Consider the following 23928-nt stretch of genomic DNA (forward strand, 5'->3'; position numbering starts at 1 on the left):
ATTTATATTCATTAGACATGCTTCATATTTTTCTTTCACTGTAAATGAGGAAATGATTGCAGCTCATAAAACAAGTGAAATAGAAACCAGAGGACTTGATGTAATTACCCCAAGAGCTGGAGCAGTTATCCTGTGTCATTTGCCTGTCAATGAAATAGTACTTCAAAACTCTGATTAGGCAAAACTGTAAACATATTGGCACGGAAATGACTTTAATCTTGAACCAAAATAATGCCAGATGCAAATACTTTTAGCTTTTAGCAACGTACATCAAGGGTTTAATGTTAAGTTCGCATAACTAAAATTTAATTAATAGGTAATTAAAAATTAACTATTTTTCTGTATTCTTTAATTCTTACTCTCAAAGAACTATAAAAAGGCTGATATTACAGGACATTTCCTGTATAATTTAAAGACAGGTCTTTATTTAAACACATTACAAGATACCCTGTTTCCCCCGAAGATAAGACCTTCCTGGATACTAAGCCCAATCGGGCTTTTGAGCGCATATGCTAAAATAAGCCCTCCCCGAAAATATTGCAACATAGCAGCAACCATGAGGTGACCACATTCACCACTCCTGCAACCTCAAAAAGAATAACCCCACCCCCCCAAAAGAAATAAGGCCAAGTGCTTATTTCGGGAAGTGAAAATAAAATAAAACCCTATCTTATTTTCGTGGAAACAAAGAAGTTCAAGAGTGATTTTGGACAAATATTCGACTGCCACTCCCATATAAGACTCATTGTTTTTGGTTGTTACTACATAGTCATCTTCAACTACATCTACAACTAATTTTTAATTTTATAATACCATGCGTCTGTACTGCAACATAAAATAAATGAGGGAAAGCATGTTACTGGAATTCTTTTGAATAATAGTTCTGTAACCAGAAAGAAGAGACTCTTTAAAGTAGAAGAGTCTGCAGTGCTGAACTTCTGTCCAAGTGTTTGGCCTGTCACTGCGTTAATTTGTTTGTCAATTTGAGTTTATATTCTGAGTTATACAGCAGACTGAACAGTTTCTTATCTGACAATGATTAATGTGCATGTCTCATAATACGTCACACATTCCTTTACTTTCCTTCTGATCTTCCGTTTGCCTACTGAAGGAGGTGGGCAACACAACTCTGCCAAAATGTAAGATTTAGATAGTAAGATTTGTATTATTTTCTTTTCTTTTATATTAAAGTTGTTCATTAGAACATGTTCTCGGGTTTTATTTTTCTGCTTATTCGGAGATATGCTTCTTGGAAGGCCGACGATTCACACCTTGTTAATCAGAAGGGGGGGAAACTCCCTCCTTCACATGGCCATTAAGGAATTCACTTTTTCCTTATACATTAACCTTTACACAAACATTTAAGCTTGCAGATTTTTTCCAAGTCACTTATCATAAGTCACATGTAAATCAGCCTCTAGTGAGCAGTAACTAACCCAGCTGACAAAACATTATTCATCTTGTGATGACAGAGGTAAATAATTGTTATAGTACAAGACTAGCAGTTAATAGAGTACTGTATTCCTTCTACTGGGGGGGGGGGGGGTTTACAAATATTGAAACTGGTGTCTGATGTGGGGGACTAGTAAAATATTTGTGTGTTCAGTCTTAGGAAAATATCAGCCTATAACGCTTTCGTTCTCTGTATACACAGAAGAGAAATATAGTATAACCTGAAATGTCATCCTTCAGAATTTTGATTGAATTAAATCCTAACAGTGTAAGTTAGGATATTATCCAAGTTGATCTCCTTATAGAATGTATACCTGAGGTCACCTCAGAAAGTTTTAAGACCACTGGAATAAATTAAACCTTATGGGCAAAAAAGGTGGAGAGAAACCTTTCTAGAATTACATTGATATTATGCTGGCTATTTTGAGCTATGAATTTAGCATGCTTCTATGGAACCTGGTATAATGGAAGTAATCTCCCAATTTTAGAAGCTGTAAATTCATTCAGTAACAATGTTTATTGATAGGCCAGCAACAGTTTAAAGAGCTTTTTGCACAATTCAATATTTTGATTGATTATCTTAAATAAAATGTTCCTTTGGGCAATTGCCTAGAGCACTCTCCTCTGAACTATATTTAACATGTAGCATGTAACATGTTCGCACATCATCCATGTCTATTAAGTCTGCCATTGTGTAGAAGTCTGAACAGATAAGTTGTTTGAATACACAGTTAATATAGAGATTAAAAATAGAGGGGCAAAAATGCTAGCCACAGTTTGTGTTAAAAGGTTTAAAAAGTGTTTTGGGTCACACATCAATGTACATATGCTTGTTACTTGCAATTCCTAAACCCTAAATACACTTTACCTAGGATCTTGTGACATTATAACAAAGATTAGGTCAGCACTTCCTTATTTGTTTAGCCACACACCTTTTTGACTCTTAATTCAAATTACTGCACTGCCATATAAAATATATTCATTTTACCATTATTGAGTTTGGAGTAGAGGTAGAAAAATTACCCACTAATTCGATATCTTACTCTGAAAGAAATGTTGTTATGACAGACAGTTAATAAGTGGTAATAGACAATGGTCCATTGCAGAGTCTTTTAGAGTTTTGGCCTTTAGATTAAATCAAAGCTTTAAAATCAGAAACTGCCACCTAAGTGGGATGCTGCTTAATTTTTAATTATGTATGTTGGGGATTCTACAATGGATCTCCCTTCTCAAATCCTCTCTGTTGTTCAGCAATTGTTTTTTTCCCAATCCATTCGTGTAATTTCTAGAACAGATTTTTTTATAATACTTTGGGGGCAGAGGTGGGTTGTAGTGGAATTCAGGCCTGGGTTGCAGAACCAGCAGCAACCCAGGCCTGCCATGCCCCCGAACTGGTTCCCTCGCTGCCGCTGGGCATTTTAGTGACTGCATGTGGGCAGTTCACTGTAAATTGTTCTGCGCATCACTTCCAGTTTGCTCGTAGAGCCGTTTTTAGTCCTCCGGAGCCTTCAGGGACCTTCAGGAGGCTTCCCTAAGGGCTCCGGAGGACTAAAAACGGCCCTACGGACAAACCGGAAGTTTGTTCCTGAACTTCCGGTTTGCCCGTAGGGCTGTTTTGCCTCCGGGGGGTGGGTGGGCAAAGGAGGCTGTTTTCGCCCTTCCCAGGCTCCTATAAAGCCTCTGGAGCCTGGGAAGGGCAAAAAAAGCATGCAAAAAATGGGGGAGAGCGCTGGTCATGTGCGCATGCGTGCTGGGGTCACGCATTGCATTATGGGTGTGGCCCACCCGCGTGCGACCCCCTTTTGGCACATGAGCCAAAAAATGTTCGCCATCACTGTCATAGGAGGTCAGTCGTATGGGCACAGTTATACAGTTACTGTTTATTACGCAGGTCCATGTTGCTGGGCATGCATACGTGTTCTGCTCATTAATAACTTTCGGACTACTTTGATGACATCTTGGTTTTTTTATTTTTTGATTTGAGATAAAATACAAAAATAAAACAAAAGTCAGGAAAGATAAAGAAGAAAGAAAAGAGGAGAAAAAAAGGAAGAAGAAAAAAGTGATTTCTGACTTTTTTAAGTGCTGAAGAATACAAAAAAAGAGTTACATCCTCAATCTTTTGCTTTATATTTCTATCAGACCATTTCTATAAGAACAAAACCAATCTAGTCACCAATTCCTTAAATCAAAGTTTCCTTTTTTCCAGTTTTGAGCACAAAACTCAGAAGCAGTTTCCAAACAGAAACAAAACTAGATAGATTCTTCTCTTTAATTAAAACAGTCTGTTTTGCCATCTCTGCCAACTCCATCACCTTTACCATTCATTCCCCCATTGTGGGAATTACTGTGTCTATCCATCTTTATACATAAGCTCTTTATCCATCAAACCTAAAAAGGACTACTTTGATGACATCTTAAAATTGCCATAGGTTTCTGCATTCCGGATTTGGTCTCTGAGTTAGATTTCGGTAGTACTTGCCTCTTTATTGCACATTGCATTAGGAGAAACTTCTCTGCTTCTGTTATTTTAGAGTTCTGCTCTTCACAGCAGTAGCTTCATTATTAGCTAAAGGATCTGATCTTGCTTTGATGTTTCCCATCTGTTGTAGAATTTGCTTTATCAAAGGATATTCAACCATTAACCACTTTTCTCGTTTTTAATCCGTCAAATTGGAAGGAGAATCACATCTAATTAATTTTTGATGCCCTTAGATATAATCCGAGTAATGGTGCGCTATGTTAGTTTTTTTTTGAAGCAAAAAGATCAATATAAAAATGCTAATTTTCAGCTTTAGCTTTTTTGGCAATCAGATATGGTTGTCCTTCTTGACTTCTTCAAAACTCATTGGTTGCATTTTTTCCCCAGCCCTTTTGATACGACTTTTTTGTTGTTTTACAAGTTGTTGTGTTGGGTAATTTTCATAGTCTTTTAGTTTTTGAGTTTTTGCTTTAACTTGCAGTTCAGCTCACACAGTACAGTTGTATCAAATTTATTTTCTCCTTTGAGCTCCTTTCTTAATTGCTGTCTAATTGTATTGCTGGAAAGAAGTTTTTCCAGTTATTTTTCAGAATTTTTGTTGCTGCTACTTTTTTTTTGATGAATTGTTGTATTATACCAATTTTATTGTAAAATTTGTTTCTCAGGTAGAATTGTACCTACTGTCATATTTCTTAAGAATTGCCATTAAGAAGGGATAAATGTTGCATCTTTGCATAATATGTAGTTGATCTCTGCTTTCATTTCCAAGTTAGGGGAGTGTCAGGTCCAGTATTTCCCTAATAGTTTCTCAAAGTACTGTAGGTGTTCATCACCTATTTCTTTATAATTAAGACTGCTAATTGTTCATCATATTCATTTTGCTTCTCTTTTGAGAAAAGGCCCATAGTTCTCACCCATTCCACATGAGCCTACTTAAGCATGTGAATATCCTTTGAAGAACTTTTTGTAAGCCAGTTGAGCTAGTTGTTATTTAAGTTCTTCATAAAAGCATTGGTTTGATCTTTGTCCAAATTACAGTAGGGAACATAACATGTGATGAGCAGTTGGTCATTCGGCCTTTTATTTTTAATTTGAGGATTGTAAGTCATTTGCAAACTATTTGTACTGACTGAATGTTTTGTATTTGTTGGTTGGCAACAATGATGCCAACTCCACCATTATGTGGGGTTTTGCCTATGGCTATTATTATCCCATTTGGATAATATGGATTAATGCTCTTGTTTTGCTGAGACCAATGATGTCATAGTTTAATTTTATGACTTCTTCAAAGAGGTGGCTTTGGCATGCAGCCCTGAACCCACTCTTAGTGTGGAAGAGAATTCAGAATTTGGTTGGGCTGTCTCTTTAAACCCATATTTTTGTTCTACAAGCGGATTAGAACTTGTAGAAATTAGAGTCCTCCGAAATACCATTCTTTTTCTCCTTTGTCTCCCTTTGAAACTCCCTCTTGTTCCCCCCCCCCTAACAATGAAGATGGGTGGTTTGTTCTTTGTAGCTTTCTAGTCCTGACAGAGATGCAAATCTGAAATTTCAGTTGTAGGATGTTTCTGACTGCCCCATGGATGAGTTGACAACAGCATTTTTGCATATAGTTTTATTATGTTTAAAAGTCTAAAAGTACAGTATTTTTCGGAGTATAAGATGCACCGAAGTATAAGAAGCACCTAACTTTTGGGGAAGAACACAATGGGGAAAATTCTGCCTCTGCTTCCCAGCAATTTGCCTTCTTGCACCAAACAGCAAACAGTACAGAAGATATACACTGTTTGTGGTGTTACATTTCAGACTATACTTGTACAGATGCTGTTAAAATTGATGTGGCTTTCTGAAAGTATACATTATTCTGTGCTATTCAAAAGAAGATACAATAGCACTGGGCCTCTTCAGATCAAGCATTTATTTAAAAAGCTGCTTCATTTTGTTAAGTTGCCTAGAACAATAATAAAGCAGTCTTTAAAAAATAAGTCTAATAACTTGAACATTCTATAGGCATTTATAGTTATTGACTTACCTCCTTGTAGCAAACAGCCTGTTTCAGTTTAGCCTGATTAGAAAAAAAAATCTGCCTCTGCCTCCCAGCAATTTGCCTTGTGGCAGCAAATAGCAAGTTTTACTTTCAATTTCAGCATGGGGTTCCTGATGATTAGCTGTTTCAGGCTGCAGGGATTGCCATAGCCTATTGCCGCCCCCGCAAGCCCTATATTCTCCGTTCGCTGCAAGGAGGTAAATTGCTGACAGGCAGAAACCAAAGGGTGGGGGACGGTGGGTGGGCAGGGTAGGGCTACATTCGGTGTATAAAACACACCCAAATTTTAAGGGGGGAAGGTGCATCTTATACTCTGAAAAATGTGATATGTGAAAAGAAACTGTCTCACACATTGACATATAAATATATCTATGTGAGAAAAATGTTCAATACAATATGGAATGGACACATAGATTTAGGTGTGTTGGGAAAGGGAGAGTTGATCTTTAACTAAAGCATCACATTAAATTCAGCAATGTTTAAATAGAATTACTAATCTGACAAAAGTGACATAAATCCTCTCAAGGAAGTGGCCTTGAGTGACTAAAAAGGAATAAAAAAAATGAAGAGAAACCTATTTCCACATAGCAGTATTCTACCAGGAAGAAACTGATCAAAAATTTCAAGGTAATATCTGGCCATAACCAGAAAGATGTGACCTCTGTTATTACATTGTTAAGTAAGTTTATATGATGACTCTTAAAAGTTCTTAATAGGTTTCCAAATTTATTGCTTCTTATGCCAATATATGGTCATTGACCAAAAAAGCAAAAGCTTGAGAAAAGAATATGAGAGTACAAATATCTATTTAAAAAAAACATTTGTACCTGAAACTGGACATATCACAGTCAGATCCAGTAACTTCAGACTATTAATTCTATGGCACAAAATTTGCCCACCATTCTGGAAATCTCTTGGTCCTGGTACTTTGGAAGATAATGCACAATTGCTTTGGGGGATTGATTTGAGTAGTTAATTCTGTCTCTGGTTATGTATGGTTAAATATTTCTGCTTGTGCGCTCTCCTAGGTTCATCCAGACATAGCATAGTATAATTAGGATAGAGGGGTGTTGAGTCCATAATAAATCAAGCCGAAGGTTATTTCTTTGCTCCAAAGTCCGGTGTCAATACTAATTGAGCTAAAGACTCACTTCTAAATATCTTAAATATTAACTTCATGTTCAGCAATAGTTTTTTTCAGTAAAGGGAATTTCCAAGTTGATCAAGAAAATTCCAGCATCCTTAAGAATTCCATATGGGATTAAAGAGAATGGAAAGGAAGCAGCTGGCTTTGATATTAGAGAATAAAATACATTGTCCATAAAATGCTTATCCTCCTCTCTTATGTTTATTGTTTCTGTGCTTCTGCTTTGCTTTCTGCCTGACATTTCTTTCTCCTCATGAGCATCCTTTTGTGTCCTATATACCATAATTACTTTTGTAGAGGAGTACTTCTATACTCTGTTTCCTGTTTTTAGTAGATTTTCACCTCAAATACAAATTCATTTCTATATTCTAAAGGTCTAGGCCAGTGGTCGGCAAGCCGCGGCTCGCAAGCCACACGCGGCTCTTTACACATTTTAATGCGGCTCTTCTGTGTGCCGGGAGCCCGCTCACCTCCCTCCTCTCGGGCACTTCAAAACAAGCGCCCCTTTCCCTTTTTTCGACCCACAATGATTAGGGAGGATCCTGAAGTCGGGTGGGGACGAGAAGCGAGGAGGCAGAAAAAGAAACGGAGGCTAAGGAGCTTCCGCCCGGGCGGGCAGTAGCAAATTAGCCGATCACGCCGCCCTGCTCCCCGGTTAGATTTTTGCTGGGAGGGGGCGGGGGGAAGCTCCTTAGCCTCCGTTTCTTTTTCTGCCTCCCCGCTTCTCGTCCCCGCCCGACTTCAGGATCCTCCCTAATCAGGAAATCAGGAAAACTAGTACTGACCGTGTCAGTATTGTTTGAAATGGAGCTGAGCACAAGAGAGTCTTTAGAATAGAACAGAGCTGGAAGGGACTTTGGAGGTTTTCTAATTCAGCCGCCTGCTCAAGGAGAACCTATACCAGCTCAATAAATTGTGTATACATTGATGGCATTTTTAAAAAAAAGGCTTAGTCTGTAAAATGTTTCAAAAACTAAAGACAGCATGGCATAAATGAGTGGGATAAATAAATCAGCCCACTTTGTGAAATAAGTGGGAAACAGAATTAACACACAGCCTTGACCTTTTAGTTGTTTGGATGCCTGGAGTTTCTTGCCATGAGCCTTTCTATCCTATTTTAAGAAGAAATTACAATTGGAGTATGGCTGGCTGGGGAATTCTGGGAATTGGAGTCCACACCCCTTAAAGTTGTCAAGGTTGAGAAACAGGCTCACCTTCAGCTTTATGATTTTTAATTTGTGTGTGTGTGTGTGTGCCATTCCAGTCAGTCTTGATTACTTTATGATTGGGTATATGTGGAAATGAGTGAGTTAATTTGGTGGCCATGGGATTTGGTAACAAAGTTGTGGGAAGGGAACCTTAATCCGGGTGCACTCAAAAGGCTTTCGAGGAAGTTGCAATCACAAATTGGTTTAGCATTCTTGGACAGTTCAGCATTACAAACGTTAAGTCATTTGGGATCCTTCCATGTTGCACATTGGTTTTTGTTCACAACGTCCTTCCAAGCGTTGATACGTTTTGAGGTTAATTTGCTACTGCCCGCCCGGCTCTCCGGTTAGATTTTTGCTGGGAGGGGGCGGGGGGGAAGCTCCTTGGCCTCCGTCTCTTTTTCTCCCTCCTCGCTTCTTGGGGCTCCACCAATGGGGGAGCAAGGCCCGCCCAGCGCCAGGCTTTGGGCTAACACAGAGGTCTGCAAAGTTGGCTGTTTTAAGACTGGTAGACTTCAATTCTCAGAATTCTGGGAGTTGAAGTCCACCAGTCTTAAGAGCCAATTTTGCAGATCCCTGGGCTAATATGATTGATGCTCTTTGTGGACTTCAATTCTCAGAATTCTGGGAGTTGAAGTCCACAAGTCTTCAAGCTGTCAGGTTTGAAGACCCTGGGTTTTTTTTTCTAAAGGGTTGGGGGTGCGAGGGTCTTGCAACTTGACAGCTTTAAGACTTGCATGCTTCAATGCCAGAGTTCCTGAGCCAACATGACTGGAGGAGGAATTCTGGGAGTTGAAGTCCACAAGTCTTAAAGCTGTCAGGTTTGAAGACCCCTGGGTTTTCTTTTTCTAAAGGGTTAGGGGTGCAAGGATCTTGTAACTTGACAGCTTTAAGACTTGCATGCTTCAATGCCAGAGTTCCTGAGCCAACATGACTGGAGGAGGAATTCTGGGAGTTGAAGTCCACAAGTCTTAAAGCTGTCAGGTTTGAATACCCCTTGGGGTTTTTTTCCTAAAGGGTTAGGGATGCAAGGATCTTGTAACTTGACAGCTTTAAAACTTGCGTGCTTCAAATGCCAGAGTTTATTGAAACTAAAAACAGTGTACCATTTTCGGTTTTAAAAATGTGGCTCTCAAAATAAATTTCAATCGTGGTTTTGGCGAGATTTGGCTCAGTTGAAAAAAAAAGGTTGCCCACCAGTGGACTAGGCTATGTTTTAATCCATCTAAGTGCCATGCTTTGAATTATGTTTCATGTTTAAATATTATTGAACCTTTATAAAACATTTAACTATGCACTTGCCCAAATATGACTGTATGTCAATAACTTGTAAAAATATAACTTTTGTGTGTGTGTGTGTGTTTTGCTCACTTGTATAGATGTGTACCCAGCCTACATCACAAAAGTTCTTGAAACACATCTTTTTCAATAAATGGCCACAAATGGCAATTAGAAACATCTCCAGTATTATTTTTGTAAAATATTGGAATAATTCCCACACCCACAAACATATCACTTGGAAACTGAGAGCCATCAATCTAGGTTTGACTTAACTCTAGTGGGATAAACATCCATTTTTAGTTTGCATTAACACACATTTCTCAAACTTTGAAAAATGACCCAAAATGACCTGGAAATTTATATTTCCCCCATTTTTAAAGGTTTGTGAGAGGGATTTTAAGGGCAGCTAGGAGTACTTTGCCTCCTAGAAGCCGCCTCCTCTCACCTTTTTTTGTCAGTAGCTACTTCTTAAAGTAGTTATAAAACGTGTACTTGTGTCATTGGTATTGATGTCTAGCTGCCTTGTCTTCTGTCTGATAGACTCTGTTTTGATTATGTTCAATTTTTTCAAGCATCTGTGTATGAAAAAATAAAGTTTTCGGAGAACTTCTTCATGTGAAAATGTTTGTTTACTAAAGTACTAAAAAGGTGATGTTCATCTAACACCTGTTTGGATTTACCAACTCTATTGAGTTAAGCATGGAATGAGTTGTAGTCAAAACAGTATTTCCAATCTATTTTACATTATACATTAGTGAATTTTGGGGGGCGGGGAAGTCCCATGTTTTATTGTTTTATTGTCTCAATATCCATAAATAAATAAATACTGTAAATAGAAAAATAGAAACAAAAAAGAGCAATGCACATTTTTAAAAGTTCAGTTCTTAAAACATTTAAACTTTGATCACATGGTTAAAGTATAAATAGCATTACTGAAAGAATTACTTTATGAAATAAGCTGTCTGCCACATTATGAAGGAAAGCAGAACTCAGCCACTCTTGGATGTAGTGTGCCTGGCAAACAAGGAACAAAGCCATGTTTATCTAAAACATGGTCTCCTCAGTTTTGGCTTTGTGAATCTAAACATGGTGGTTTTTAAATCACAGCCTCTTAAAAAGAACTAATTGTGCTAGGGATCCACTACTTTTTGGAACAAAAACAGTAAATGTTGATCCAGTGTATTCTGTAAAGCTATAAAAGTACACTTTGGGTTGTGGTTTGTATAACAAGAATCTCTCAATTTATTCATAGAAACTCAGTGAAGCCCATATCAGAATGTGCATCAATCACAGTGCTTCAGGATTACAGAAAAGTTCATACTAAAGCACGAGTGTCAAACACATCATATTGCCGTCACATGATGTTTCACAATGTTTTTCCCATTCGCAGAGCTGGGGTGGGCGTGGCCTGACTGTGATGCATCTGGCCCACAGCCCACCAGTTTGATACCCCTGTACTAAACCATTCACACTCTTTTTCTCACTACTGTAGTTTTATGTTTGCATCGTTTGCATTTAGAAAGTTGTCTCTAAATAAATATATTTGTGGGAAAAGGCAAATGAAAGGAAAACAGATAAGTTTATTTTTATAAATATAAGAAAGATAAGTTTATTTTTATTAATTTAGTTACATCCTGCCTTTATTATTTTTATAAATCTCAAGGTTACAAATATACATAATACTCTCTCTTCCTCCTCCTCTCCTTACCTAAAAGCTGAATTGGGCAGAGAGGGAGAGTGACTGGCCCAAGGTAACACAGCTGACTTTCATGCCTAAGGCCAGACTAGAACTCAAGTCTCCTGGTTTCCAGTTTGGTGCTTTAATTACTAGACAAGCTGGCTATCAAAGTTGATGCCATTACACTTGAAAGGTGGGCACTTTTCTTCATGGTTTTAGTGAAGTCAGTCATAAAACTTAACCTTTTGCAAATCACCTTTTTTTAGAATGAAATTCATTGTAGGTCGTGGAAAAACTAATGCACAACTCTCTTGAAAATTGTCCTTCGCATATACAGTAGTTTTATCCTTTTTGAAACAAAAGATAACCCCCCCCCTTTTGTTTTTCTTTAGATCGAGCTGGAAGCATTAGCACTCTTGATTCCTTGGATTTTGCAAGATATTCAGATGATGGAAATAGGGAAACTGATGAGCGAGTAGCTGGTGAGTAAAATTTCAGATAAGATGGCAAGTGGGCTTTGCACAAATCATGCTCCCTGTTGAATTTTTGTTGATGTCAATGTTTGTAAATCACACACTGTCTAATATTATGTTATAAATTTCATTTACAGAGCATTATCTAGAAACAAGTTATTGAATGGATGGTTACATTGTTAACATCTCATCTTTGTTTCTTCACATTAAAATAGAGTTCATTATATAAATTATTTTCTTGCATGATTTTTCCATTACTGTACTTGTCACAAATCAGTGGTTAGTACAAATGTTCCCAAGAAGCTCAAGTTCTTTAAATAATGAAACTTTTCAATTTACTTTACTTTTTTGCAAATAGATTCTTATTCATTAGGAAAGCATCATAACAATGTACTGATAGGAATTAAATTCTTTGTGGTAAGAAATCACTTATTTGGTACAAATATGAGCAACTCTAATAGAACAATAAAAAAACCAAAACAATATGATACTTTTTTGCATTTTTGTGTTGATTGACCAGATTCAGAGTGATAGGGAAATACATTCAATTCTATAATATATTAGTGGTTATAAACATGACCATTCCATTTATGCAAATCTGCCACCATTCACACCCAGTAGTTATAAGACAGCTAAAATCACTTTCCAGAGCAGATACATAAAGTAGAAAAAAGTAGTGACTGCTTTAACTGTTTGTGAAAAGATGCCCATCCATAATCTTACACATTTTGAAGCTTTTTAAAAAAAAGAATTGTACAGTCCTAATAACTAGAGATGAGAATGTAAATGAGAAGAACATTATTGTTGTTTCATTTATTTAACAGTAATCTTCACCTTGAGATTAGTCTCAGGATGTTGATATGGAAAGGAGTATTTTGTTAAAAGCAGAATTGCCAGAGCATCATTGTTTTCCATCCATCTCAAACCCAGGCTGAGATTAACAAATAATAGCTAAGAAAACAATGGATATATGGGTGGATAACCTAACTTTGGGAAAGGACTATCTTTTTTTTTTCTTTTGTTAGATTTGTGGCTCTTCTTCTCTGAGTGCATAGATCAGTTTTCTTTCTTCTTTCTCTCTCTTTATTTTGTTGTTTGTTTTTCCTCATTCACTTCCCTTTTTGAATTTATCTTCTTTTTCTGTTCCCCTCCACTAGCTCTACATATGATATGGTACTATTTTGTGATGGTGCGCATAGCACTGTCAAAATTTCATCAGCTCCAAAAGTTTGGATATCCTTTTGCTAATATGATAATTTGAATGTAGCCATTGCAAATTAGGCATCTTGGAAAACTTTAGTAATTTATTTTTTGCAAATCATTTTAAAAACTGTAACACTTTTCAAATGTAACATTGCATTTCTTAAGTTTACGTAATAAAAATATGTGTTGATTATACAATTATTTCCAGAGCTAGTGAACCTTCAGATGTTCATTGCAAAACGATAGCTGCTGCAAATACTACTGTAGACAGAGATGGAACCTCTGAAGATTTAATTCTTGTTTGAATTCCGAATACATAGCTTTTTAGTAAATGCAGTTTAATTCCTTAGCCTTAAAAGAGTAACAAGTGAAAGTCTCTTTCATATTTATGTACCATGGGCACCTGTGTAACAATTATGAAAAATGACACAGGGTGGGATCTATAAAAAAGGAAATGGGTTTGGGTAGGATCATAGGATAGTAAATTATAGTATACTTCTAAAGACTGCCTGAATCCCAGTCTAACTCATTTATTATTACATAAACATTTTAGGATAGGTATACTTCATTATATCATTTTCCTAAAGTGAATGTGGGAATAAGAGAATTAAGTATTTGTTTAGTTCCATATTAAGTTGAACTCTGTTCTGCTTTAATTTGAGCCAAATATAATTACTTAATTCTGGATGAACAGTGTGTTTTGTTACAGCTATGAGTCATTGTGGATATGCTATTGAATTAACTAGCTGTTTCAAAATATTAAGATGTCTGAAGAGAAACCATGCAGCAGAGTAAACTGTTTTAATAAAACAAATAGGCATAATTATAAAATCTGCTTGTGTGTAGTTGGTTGTGATAATTAGGTAATGGAAATACTTTGCCATCTGATTTACTGTAGGTGTATGTGATATGAATTTTCTAGATTTCTGTGCTCTCAGTGATTTGTCTCGCTACTGAACTTCAGTTTTCTCATTGGAATTCCTGAGCTTCTCCACAATTTGTTTTTGTTTTTTTTTTTGTTGTTTTTTTTTGCTATTTTTCTTATAAAAACATTTTTATCATCCTGTTGCAGGGCATTTCTGATCTGCAATAGTTCTGTAGCCATGCATTTCTACATTTTAAGGAAGAAATGTTGCCCACCATAAATTCTTTTAAACTAAATTAAATTTTCAAAAGATAAGCTTATCCAGATGCTGAAAACACTGAGAACTTATAAGGTATTACTTTATATAAGAAATATCCACATTGTTTTTAGACTTTGTTGCACAGAAATATTTGCAGATCAGCATTGCTGACTACTATAGATTTTTTTTATACTTTTCTATCAAATCCTCAGTTATGCTTTTATATTTCTGCATCAAAATTCTGTGCATCAAACAGGTTATTTCCGTGTAGTAGTTGTGATGTACTCTAATTATGCCTTCTGTTTTTGAAGAAAAAAAATGCAAACTGAGTGAATATTTTTCCACATAGTTCTATTATTAACCTATCAGTATTACTAGTAAATAGAGCATTTGTAAAAAAAAAAAAGTTCTAAAAAATCAGTAGAATATTTCTAATAGTAAAGAAATACCTGTAAAGAAGCTAGTTAATAAATTGCCTGTTAGTGTACCTTGGTGTTTTAACCAAGATCAATTACGCAAAATGTTCAAAGATTGGATAATCTTTTATGAATCACTTTTTAGGCAGAAAGCAATTCATAAAATTATTTCAGGTAACTTAAATATTGAAATCAATGTTCTTTATGAAAAGAAATATTTTTTTCAATGTTTACCGATATTTAAGAACTCAGTTGACATGATAAGCTTCTCTTCTCAACTGACATATCATATAACATCCCACAAAATGGGAATTAAAATATCCTTTGTAAATGGCATTAACATGAATTATTTAGTTTTTGCAATTACAGATTACTCAATTCTTTTTTTACAAAACTATAATTTTAAACATTCTCCTTATTCCCTCAAAGCAAGATGGCCTCATATTTCCATTTGCATAAGGTAAAACTTTAAAAGATTAGAATATAATCGTTTGTAATGTGAAATTTGTAAGTTTTTCAAAAAGAGGTGCATTTTATTTCTTAAAACCTATAGTACTCCTTGTCAGATACCTTAGATTTTTCAACTAAGATTAGGTTTGAATCATAGAAATCTCTCACCAGTTTGCTGCAGTCTAACTCTGCTGCATGCGTTCATGAATTCCATAAAGATTGCATGCTCTGTCTAATACAAATTGTATTTTATTTTTACACCCATCCTTGCTTTTTTATATTTCATTTTTGTTTCCCTATTCTTGATTGGATGCCTGTGTATGTTTAATCCAAATCCTTGTCCAGTCCTGGAGTTTGAACTACGGAAAGCAAAAGAGACCATTCAGGCCCTCCGAGCCAACCTGACTCAGGCTGCAGGTGGTGTACACAAACCTTTTCCTCAGTTTTTTGTATTTTGATAAAATAAAAAGAGGTGGTGCATGACTGCCTGGAGAATAATGTTTTTTTTTAATGTATTGCTGTTTTCAGAAAATGAAGTTCCTTTGCAGGAACGAAGAAATTATAAATCAAGTCCTGAAATTCAGGTGAGTGATCCAACATGCTACATCTGGGGTGTACAGCAGGGGTTTCAAACTCAATTTTATTGAAGCCCGCATCAGGGCTATGGTTGACTTTGGGGAGGGAGGGACTGTTTTCTCTTCACATTGGGTAGACCGGGCAGAAGCGACGTGGGTAAACCAGGCAGAAACAATGCGGCACAACCCCTTACATTTTCCAGGATGGCCCCACAGGCCAAGTCCGGCTTGCGGGCTTTGTGTTTAACACCCCTGCTGTAAAGCAATGTTATGTTCACAGCAATCCTATCTCTAACTAAATAACATACTTAGGCGCACAAATTCAAGCTTGTAGGTTTTGTTTTGAAATGAGTAATCAACTTAATCAATTTAATATCTGTTAAACATAATAGGAAAATGTTTTAATGACATCAAGATTTAGATGTTATATGCATTTATTTTTCCTAGGAACCAATTAAACCTCTTGAAAAAAGAGCTTTAAACTTCTTAGTCAATGAATTTTTGTTAAAGAATGGATGCAAGCTTACTTCAATAACTTTTTCAGATGAGAATGATGATCAGGTAAGTTGGAATGGCACCTTTGTGACATTCTGAGCTTGGGTCTTTTTCCCTTTTGTTCCTAACACGGTCTAGTTATTTTTAATTTATTTTCAAAAAAGTTTCTATGTTTATAGTTTATAGTGCATCTCTCATGTAAATTAATTAAAGTAGGGTTATTGCTTTGTTCAAAGTAAGGAATAATAAGCTAATTCCGAACAGTAATGCTGATGTTTTGAACTCCAGGAGCACTAGAAGAAAATAGATTTCTTTTTCACCCTCCTGAAATGTTCTCTTTCTGTTTTATAAAGCACTAAACATATGACATGTTAGATCTGAATCTGAATGCTTCATTGTTTTAGAAAAAATAAGTAACAACAAAAAAGCTGAACATAAAGTTCCTAAAATTGTTGGGAATATTTTTTTAATATACTCTGTTCATTCCCACCCACTCCATCTTAATGCTTTTTCCCTGCTTAGGTCTGAGATACGTAAGGGATGAGAGATCAATTTCATAAAAAGGATAGAAAACAATATAATTTTTTTTGAAACATCAATAGCAAGTATTCTGTTGTGAATAACTGCAATTAAAAAGCCCCCCATAAAAAACATTTAATGGATGCAGAAATAATTCCATCAAAATCCATAGATATATCAGCTATTTTATTATGGATACTGGCATCGTGTGTGCATAATGAGGACCAAAGTTTTAATACAAGGAGAAATACTTTTTTGTTTCATGATATAAATAATAAATTCAAATGATTCATCTATTCTGTATTATTAATTTTGTTCCAATAAAACTGATTTTAATGTATGAATGATCAAAAGCTGATGACCTACTGTGAAGCTATACCACTGATAATTTATTTTTGATGGAAAATCTTGAGCCTATGCATAGCTAGGAAGTTTTCCTAAATCTCATATTAATGAAACAAGTGTCATAAAATAATGTAGTCTTGACAGCTATCCATTTTTCCTATTTCCCAATAATCAGTCGCTACTTGTAGACCTTAAGTGTGATGAATCTTCTTTCTCCTATATTTAATCAATTCATACTTCATTGTGATTTAGCAATTATTGGTGGCTTACATGATATTTTGAAAGTTCATCCTCCTTGATTTTTAAAAATTCCGTGGGGTTTCTAGCTTCCCCTAGCTTGCTTAAATATTCTTATTTACAGCAGTAAATAAACACCATATATTTATATATGTCAGAGGGATGCACTGTATTTTCCAGGCCATGTACTACATTGCAATTTTTTAAAGTTTTTTTTTCAAGACAAACACAACATATCTTCCTTTACATACTGTAGAAAGTGTATAAGTTGGTCACAAAAAAAAGCTTATGTGCATCTCTTCCACAGTCAACAAACATACTTCATATTAACTCAAGTATTTTAACTCAGATATTTATACATGTTACCATCATCATACCTCCATTTTCATTTGACTATAATTGTTTAAACGCCCTTCATCATCGAATATACCAAGATTTAATATATAACCCCATACTGGCATTTCATTTGCTATTTCTAAAATCCTCCAATAACACTGAATCTTTATATCCTATTCTAGCTAAATATCCATAATATTCAATAACAAAATTTTCTAATCTTTCTTTCCAAATCATTATTTGCAATTTACATCCAATTTCCTTATGTTGTACCCATACCTATATATATGTTATTATCATTATCCCACCTTTATTTAACTATATCATGTAGCATAACATTTTCCCCCTAATATTCAAAACTTAACTATATCTAACTTAGTTATTTTTTATTAACCTCTATATATAATCCAAAAGAATTTCTAATCTTCCTTTCGTGGGTACCATTCAATATTCATATCCCATTATTGCTTATCATGACACTACACATTGTATACATTATTATCATTATCAATTATTTGTTTAACTATATTTATTGTCACTAAATTTCACTAAGTTTAACTAGTTTTAAATTATACTCTTCCATCTATCAACCTGTATCTTTCCAGTAGCAAAACAGTCTCATATCTTCTGCTATTTGTGGTATCAGTCCTGTAATCATCTCCTTAATCAACTTTGTATGGACTCCTCTTAGCAACTCTTTGCTTTTAAAATCTCTCATGTAATTTCGATGCCCTTCTTCTGTTTCCTTAATCAGCTTAACTTTGATTGTCGGTGGTGTTATCAAAACTATTGCTAATAAGATTTCTCTCTTTAAATCCATAAATTCTTTCGTTTTTTCTTCTTCTGTATCTTGCCATCTGGGGTAGGTTTCCCCTCCATTTAATTCCTCTTTCGGTATTCCACTCTTTCCATTTTCAAAGACAAACCAATCACCATAAATATCAGCAATTTTAATTTCTTTATATTCATTTTCCTATTCGATTTTTTGGATTTTAACCGCCACTTTATCCATTTGATGAACATCTTCAACTTCTCCGTCATATTTTGTTGTTAAATGCACTAAATCATCCAACTTCTTCTCTATCCTCTCACATGTATTTGATAATTTTTTTATTTCTGAAAATATCTTTTGCAGACTTAAAACTTCTTTCTCCTGTTGAAATTGTGCCATTATCTCCAGCTAATAGACACTGCTATTCTAGCTTAGAAGGTTTTAATAAAGATTAAGCATCGATTCACAATAATCATTTCATTTTCACCTTTCTCTGGTTAGAAATACTTCAAAGGAACATCTGTGTACTTTTCTTCTTATCACTCTCTATAAACAAGCAGTAAGACCTTGAAGTGCCAAACCAAGATAATCAGTGCAGGAAAATAAAGTGTTTCATTTGCAATACACAAAACTCTAGCCTCCGAAGTAGCCGTGTTATTGTTACAATGTTGCAAATTTTTTAAAGTATCTTTTTTGTATTTCAAGTTGAAAAGAAAGTCCAATTCTTAAATGAGTTAGAAAAACACCAACAGTAATGAAAGAGGAGAATTTTAGACCATATGTTACAAAGAGTAATGAAAAAAAAGAAAAATAGAAGAAGCCTTAATCCATTTGTTTTAAAAGTCTTACATAAATTCCATCTGTGAAGATAGCATTTTAAAAAAAGATAACCCACTGTCAAAAACCATTCCAAATTTAATTCTGCCGCTTATTTCATCTGTTCTCCAATTTGAATTTATTTTAAGTTTTTTATAGGCAGTCACTTTTAAAACAGTAAAAATTCCTCACCAGCTGGAAACACTTTCTCTTTCCATATCCTTCCATTTTGGAGCTGACTTCATCAGCCAAATGGCTGGATTTTTTGTCACCGGCTTGAAGACCTTCTCTTGGATGGATCAGGGACTTTGTGATGTCCCCGAGATCAGCAAGACGTATTCTTCCTGTTCACCGTCTCTGCAGGACAGTTTAGGTCCATTTGGACCACCTAGTGGCAAAAGTGTCAACTGCGATCTCAGAGCATTGAGATTGCACGTCGTGTCGTCGCGACTTCGGCTCCTCCTCTCGTACTACATTGCAATTTTGAGTAGCAGGTTGGAGAATGTACTCCCCAAAGTAATGAGCAGGACCAGGTTTGAATATGTTAAATTAGTGGCAGCTAGAATTGTGCTTCATGAATTATGAAATTTGGTTTTATCAACGATCTCACTAAGCTAATTATTTATGATCAGTGAAACCTTCATATGTTGAACAAAAATTTCAGTAGTGGTCACTTAAATGTTAAGAAATGAGATTTAATTTAATTATATCATACATTTTAAGCTACAACTGATTTCAACAGTATAGGATTAAGTAATAGAAGTGTAAATTTTATTTTTATTATTGTTACCTGGCCAATAACTAAAGTTCTCTTCTGGAAGTTGCATTTTATCATTTGATGTGATAACTTGCATACTTATTTACCGAAACTCATAAATATTTTAATTTTGCATATATAAAGGATTTTGAACTGTGGGATGATGTAGGACTGAACATTCCAAAACCTCCAGACTTGCTACAACTGTACCGTGATTTTGGAAATCACCAAGTTATTGCAAAAGACATTGTAGATGTAGCAGTTGGTCCAGAAGAGGATGAACTAGAGGCAACTACTCCTATCCTAGAAAACATTCCTGTATTTGGAACATCAGAATCAATAGAGGTATAATCCATTTTGCAGGATGGCAAATTTATTTATTCAATTTAAATTAATTAATCAAATTAATTTTTTGGGTCATATTCTTTTTATTTAGCAATGTGTGTTGGTGCAGAAATTGGAAGATCAAATTAATGCATTAAGCACAGAAAAATGGTCTCTTATGGAGCAGATACAAAGACTTGAAAGGTATGTTAATGTGTTGACTTTTTAAAAAAATATACAAAATAAGCAATTTGTTGTACATGACCAGTGTATCTATCTCAGTTTATTATGCCTATAAATGAATATGGAATCGAGTTAAACTGCTTTTAAAAACTTGTTTCTCTGCATTTCAGTTTAACAGCTTTCATTACCAAAACCTATTATATGCCTCAAGGTATCTTTGTCAAAATTATTTTCATGCATCAAAAGGAATGAAGAAAATAGATTTTGGAGGGATGCTGGATATGAATATACTAGCATGGCAGTATCTTATTTTATTATTTATTTATTAAATGTATATGCTGTCCATCTTTCTGATAAGGCAACTCTGAGTGGCTTACAGATAATAAAAGATAAATAGAAAAGCTGTTTAACATTTAAAACAGTGCATATTAAAAATTTAAAACTATGAAAATAAACAAACCAGGAACCAAGATATGGACTGTATAGGGATGAGATCTTACCTTTTCATCCACCTCCAGCAATGAGACCTAGAGTAACCCTGCAAAACCAAGTTCTCATCTCCAGTGGTAATAATATTCCATAGAGTTTGGACCACTACAAAATATTGCTGTATTTTTACATTTGTGGTAGATGTGTCCCAATTTGATATTCTATAAAATTTATTCATGAACTAGCTAAGTCATTAAAAGTGATTTATTTCATACTAATTTTTTGTTTCAGAAGCTTTTTCTTTTCTCTATTGCAGTGAAATAGACTACTTGAGAAGTCAAAAAACGCCTATTCCAATGGTATGTGATACAGTACAGTCATCTTCAGCCCAAGTGCCTCCCACGCTCCCAGATGATAATGGAAAATATTTAGACATTAAAAGTTCAACTAATGATGATAAACTTGGGAGAACTGAAGAAGAAATAACTTTGATGGAATCTGAATGTAGGACTTCTAAAGAGGATATTGGAATACCTTTTGCTTATAAAGAAAGAGAAAAATTTCCACTTTGTTCCCCTTCAAATAAAGCTGCCATACATTTTGATAAACCTAATAGGTTAGTTAAATTCATCTATGCTTTGTTTTTACAGTAAAATATTGTATTTAACATTGAATAGATTTACACAACTACATTCAGGTTTTGAATTTATACTGTCAGCACACAAAAATGTTGTAAGGTTCTTTCTTTCTTTCTTTCTTTCTTTCTTTCTTTCTTTCTTTCTTTCTTTCTTTCTTTTTTTGAAGTATAAGTTTTGTCATCTACACCTTTAATTAAATGCCCTACCTGGTTTGATGTAGTACATTAAGGTTATGGAATTCCATGTGAACATTTTTTGCTCCAGATTTCTCTTTAAATATTGGCCATCAGTTATCCATGTTTTCTTGCCCATGCAGCAGTCACTTATTTGGAATGAAATCAAGAAATGCATAGGATTATGTTAACCATGAAGAACTGTAACATGTAATAGAAGGAATCTTGACATGCTGATTATTTTTCAGTTGTCTCCCTATTTTAGTTGCAGCATGTTTTAAGAAATTAATAGATTATATTTCTCTAAGTACAGACTAGGTTTACATATTTTGCCAAGCCATAACATAATTCTTCATTCTTGGTTTAGCATATTACATAAATAATAAGTCATGGTTTAAGATTTAGGATATTGAGCAATTCCAGTCAGCTGTGCTTTATTCAATAACATGATTAAATAAAATATATTACAACACACTTAGTGAAGCCTGTAAATTATACTTCTGAAGATTGTTCAGGCTCCAGTATAGAATTCTTAATTAAACTTTTAAACTGAACATTTATTTTTTAATTATTATGATAATTGTGAAATAAATAGATTTGTACAAGTAACTTTTTGTTATGTTTTATATTTCCTTTCCATCCCACTATTTCAGGAAGTTATCACCTGCATTCCATCAAGCATTGCTGTCATTTTGCCAGATGTCAGCAGAGAGCCGTTTGGGATCAGAGGTATATTTATTTTTGTAAAATACTAATTCCTATTGAGTCATAAGAATTAAGCAAAGGAACCACCATATTTTTCAGACTATAAGACACACAGGAGTATAAGACGCACCATGATTATGAAGAGGATTTTTTTTTAAAGTTTTTGCACTCTGTAAGCTTTCCAAACCCTCTGCACACCTCATTTTTTGCACAAAAAAGGAGGGGTATGCAAAGGCTTTGGGAGGCTTGTAGAGTGTTGGGGGGGGGGCAAAAATGGCCCATTTTTTGGTCATTTTTGCCTTCCCCAGCCCCAGGAACACTTTGGAAGCCTCCCAAACCCTCTGCATGTCCATTTTGCGAAGGGGGCAGGGTTTCAGGAGGCCAAAAATGCTGTATTCAGTGTATAAGACACTCCCAGATTTTCACCCTCTTTTGGGCGGGAAAGGTGCGTCTTATACTCCGAAAAATATTTGACCATCTTACCCAATTGTCGCATGAGTGTGTTGATCTAGGTACCATTTTTTGAAATCTAGGTACATACTAATCTAATACCCTTTGGACAGTCAGTCACACAGTGGTGCTTTCTCATTATTCCAGTGTGTACTCTGAACCAATAACATACAGATAGCTTTTACTTTTCTCCAATATGTTTAAGATGTGAATTTTATTTTAGATTTGAATTGTGTATTAATTTCTGAAAGAAATTCAAACAATTTTTATAGAAGACATGTTGAATAACGCAATTGCTAGATATGACTTTGCCAAAAAATTGCACTTTAGGTGTCTCGAATTGCTGATAGTGAAAAAAGTGTCATGCTGATGCTTGGACGTTGTTTACCACATATTGTTCCTAATGTCCTGCTTGCAAAACGAGAGGTAAGAAATATAGGAATATTTGTTTAGTTTCATACAATATTTCTATTCATTTAGAATTATGTATTATTTATTATACTGAAGTCTGTTACTTGCAATCATCTTCTCACTTTTGTGCATGCATCTCTACTCCCAGAAAATGGTTGCACATCTATGTCAGGTGAGTTTTTAGCAAAACAGCATGGTATCCTGCTATATATCCTTTTGCTTAAGATCCTTAAGGCACTTTGCAGGGCTGTTACTGTGAGTCCACCTGTTTTGCCCTTAAGTTTGCTTACTTATATTAGCTAACCCTGGTTCTAGTGTTGTTGTATTTGATAGAACCTAAATTTTAAATTGACGTGAACTTGCCTGTTACATTATTTCTAAAAATGATACGTATTTAAATGTTTACCCTTCTTATTAACAGCCATATTCAGACAGACAGCATGGCTAGATTGAACTGTCAGTAGTTTGCACCAATAATTGGGAGTGGTTAGAGCAAGATCTGTATATTGCTCACTCATTGGCAGGCACGAACCCCGAAGTTTGGCTTGCTGTTATCAACATGGGCTTTCAGTGTAATTTTAACTCAGAATTTGGCTCTTAGTGATGCATTTCTAATCATACAATGAAGTCTGAGCTGAAGATGAGTTGGTTCTATATGCGTTTTCTTTGTTTTAATTCAAAATTGCTTTTCCAGCCAGCTTAGCTTTACATGTTAATCTAGATATCTAGTGATGCACTTTGGCATTTAACTTTGTGAGCTTTATGAAAAGGTAACTAAGTCAAGAAATGTGTACTGATCCTT

At 35.1% G+C, this 23928-nt stretch overlaps 1 protein-coding gene across 4 annotated transcripts in view; it reads left to right on the top strand.

Moving 5' to 3' along the window:
• The window catches only part of RELCH (RAB11 binding and LisH domain, coiled-coil and HEAT repeat containing), a 74679-nt gene that overhangs the window by 4665 nt on the left and 46086 nt on the right, over positions 1-23928 (top strand). For all 4 annotated transcript variants that reach the window (XR_014175206.1, XM_081950918.1, XM_081950917.1 and 1 more), the window contains exons 2-10: positions 11688-11777; positions 15307-15378; positions 15490-15545; positions 15984-16097; positions 19958-20158; positions 20250-20341; positions 21066-21365; positions 22214-22289; positions 23046-23141. Coding sequence is in view for 3 of the 4 variants with exons in the window: in XM_081950918.1 (XP_081807044.1) it covers positions 11688-11777; positions 15307-15378; positions 15490-15545; positions 15984-16097; positions 19958-20158; positions 20250-20341; positions 21066-21365; positions 22214-22289; positions 23046-23141 (1097 nt within the window). In the remaining variant the exon portion in view is untranslated. The remainder of the gene's footprint in view (positions 1-11687; positions 11778-15306; positions 15379-15489; positions 15546-15983; positions 16098-19957; positions 20159-20249; positions 20342-21065; positions 21366-22213; positions 22290-23045; positions 23142-23928) is intronic.

The sequence above is a fragment of the Natrix helvetica genome (assembly GCF_964273705.1).
Source record: "Natrix helvetica genome assembly, chromosome: 4".
NCBI classification, from domain to species: Eukaryota; Metazoa; Chordata; class Lepidosauria; order Squamata; family Natricidae; genus Natrix; species Natrix helvetica.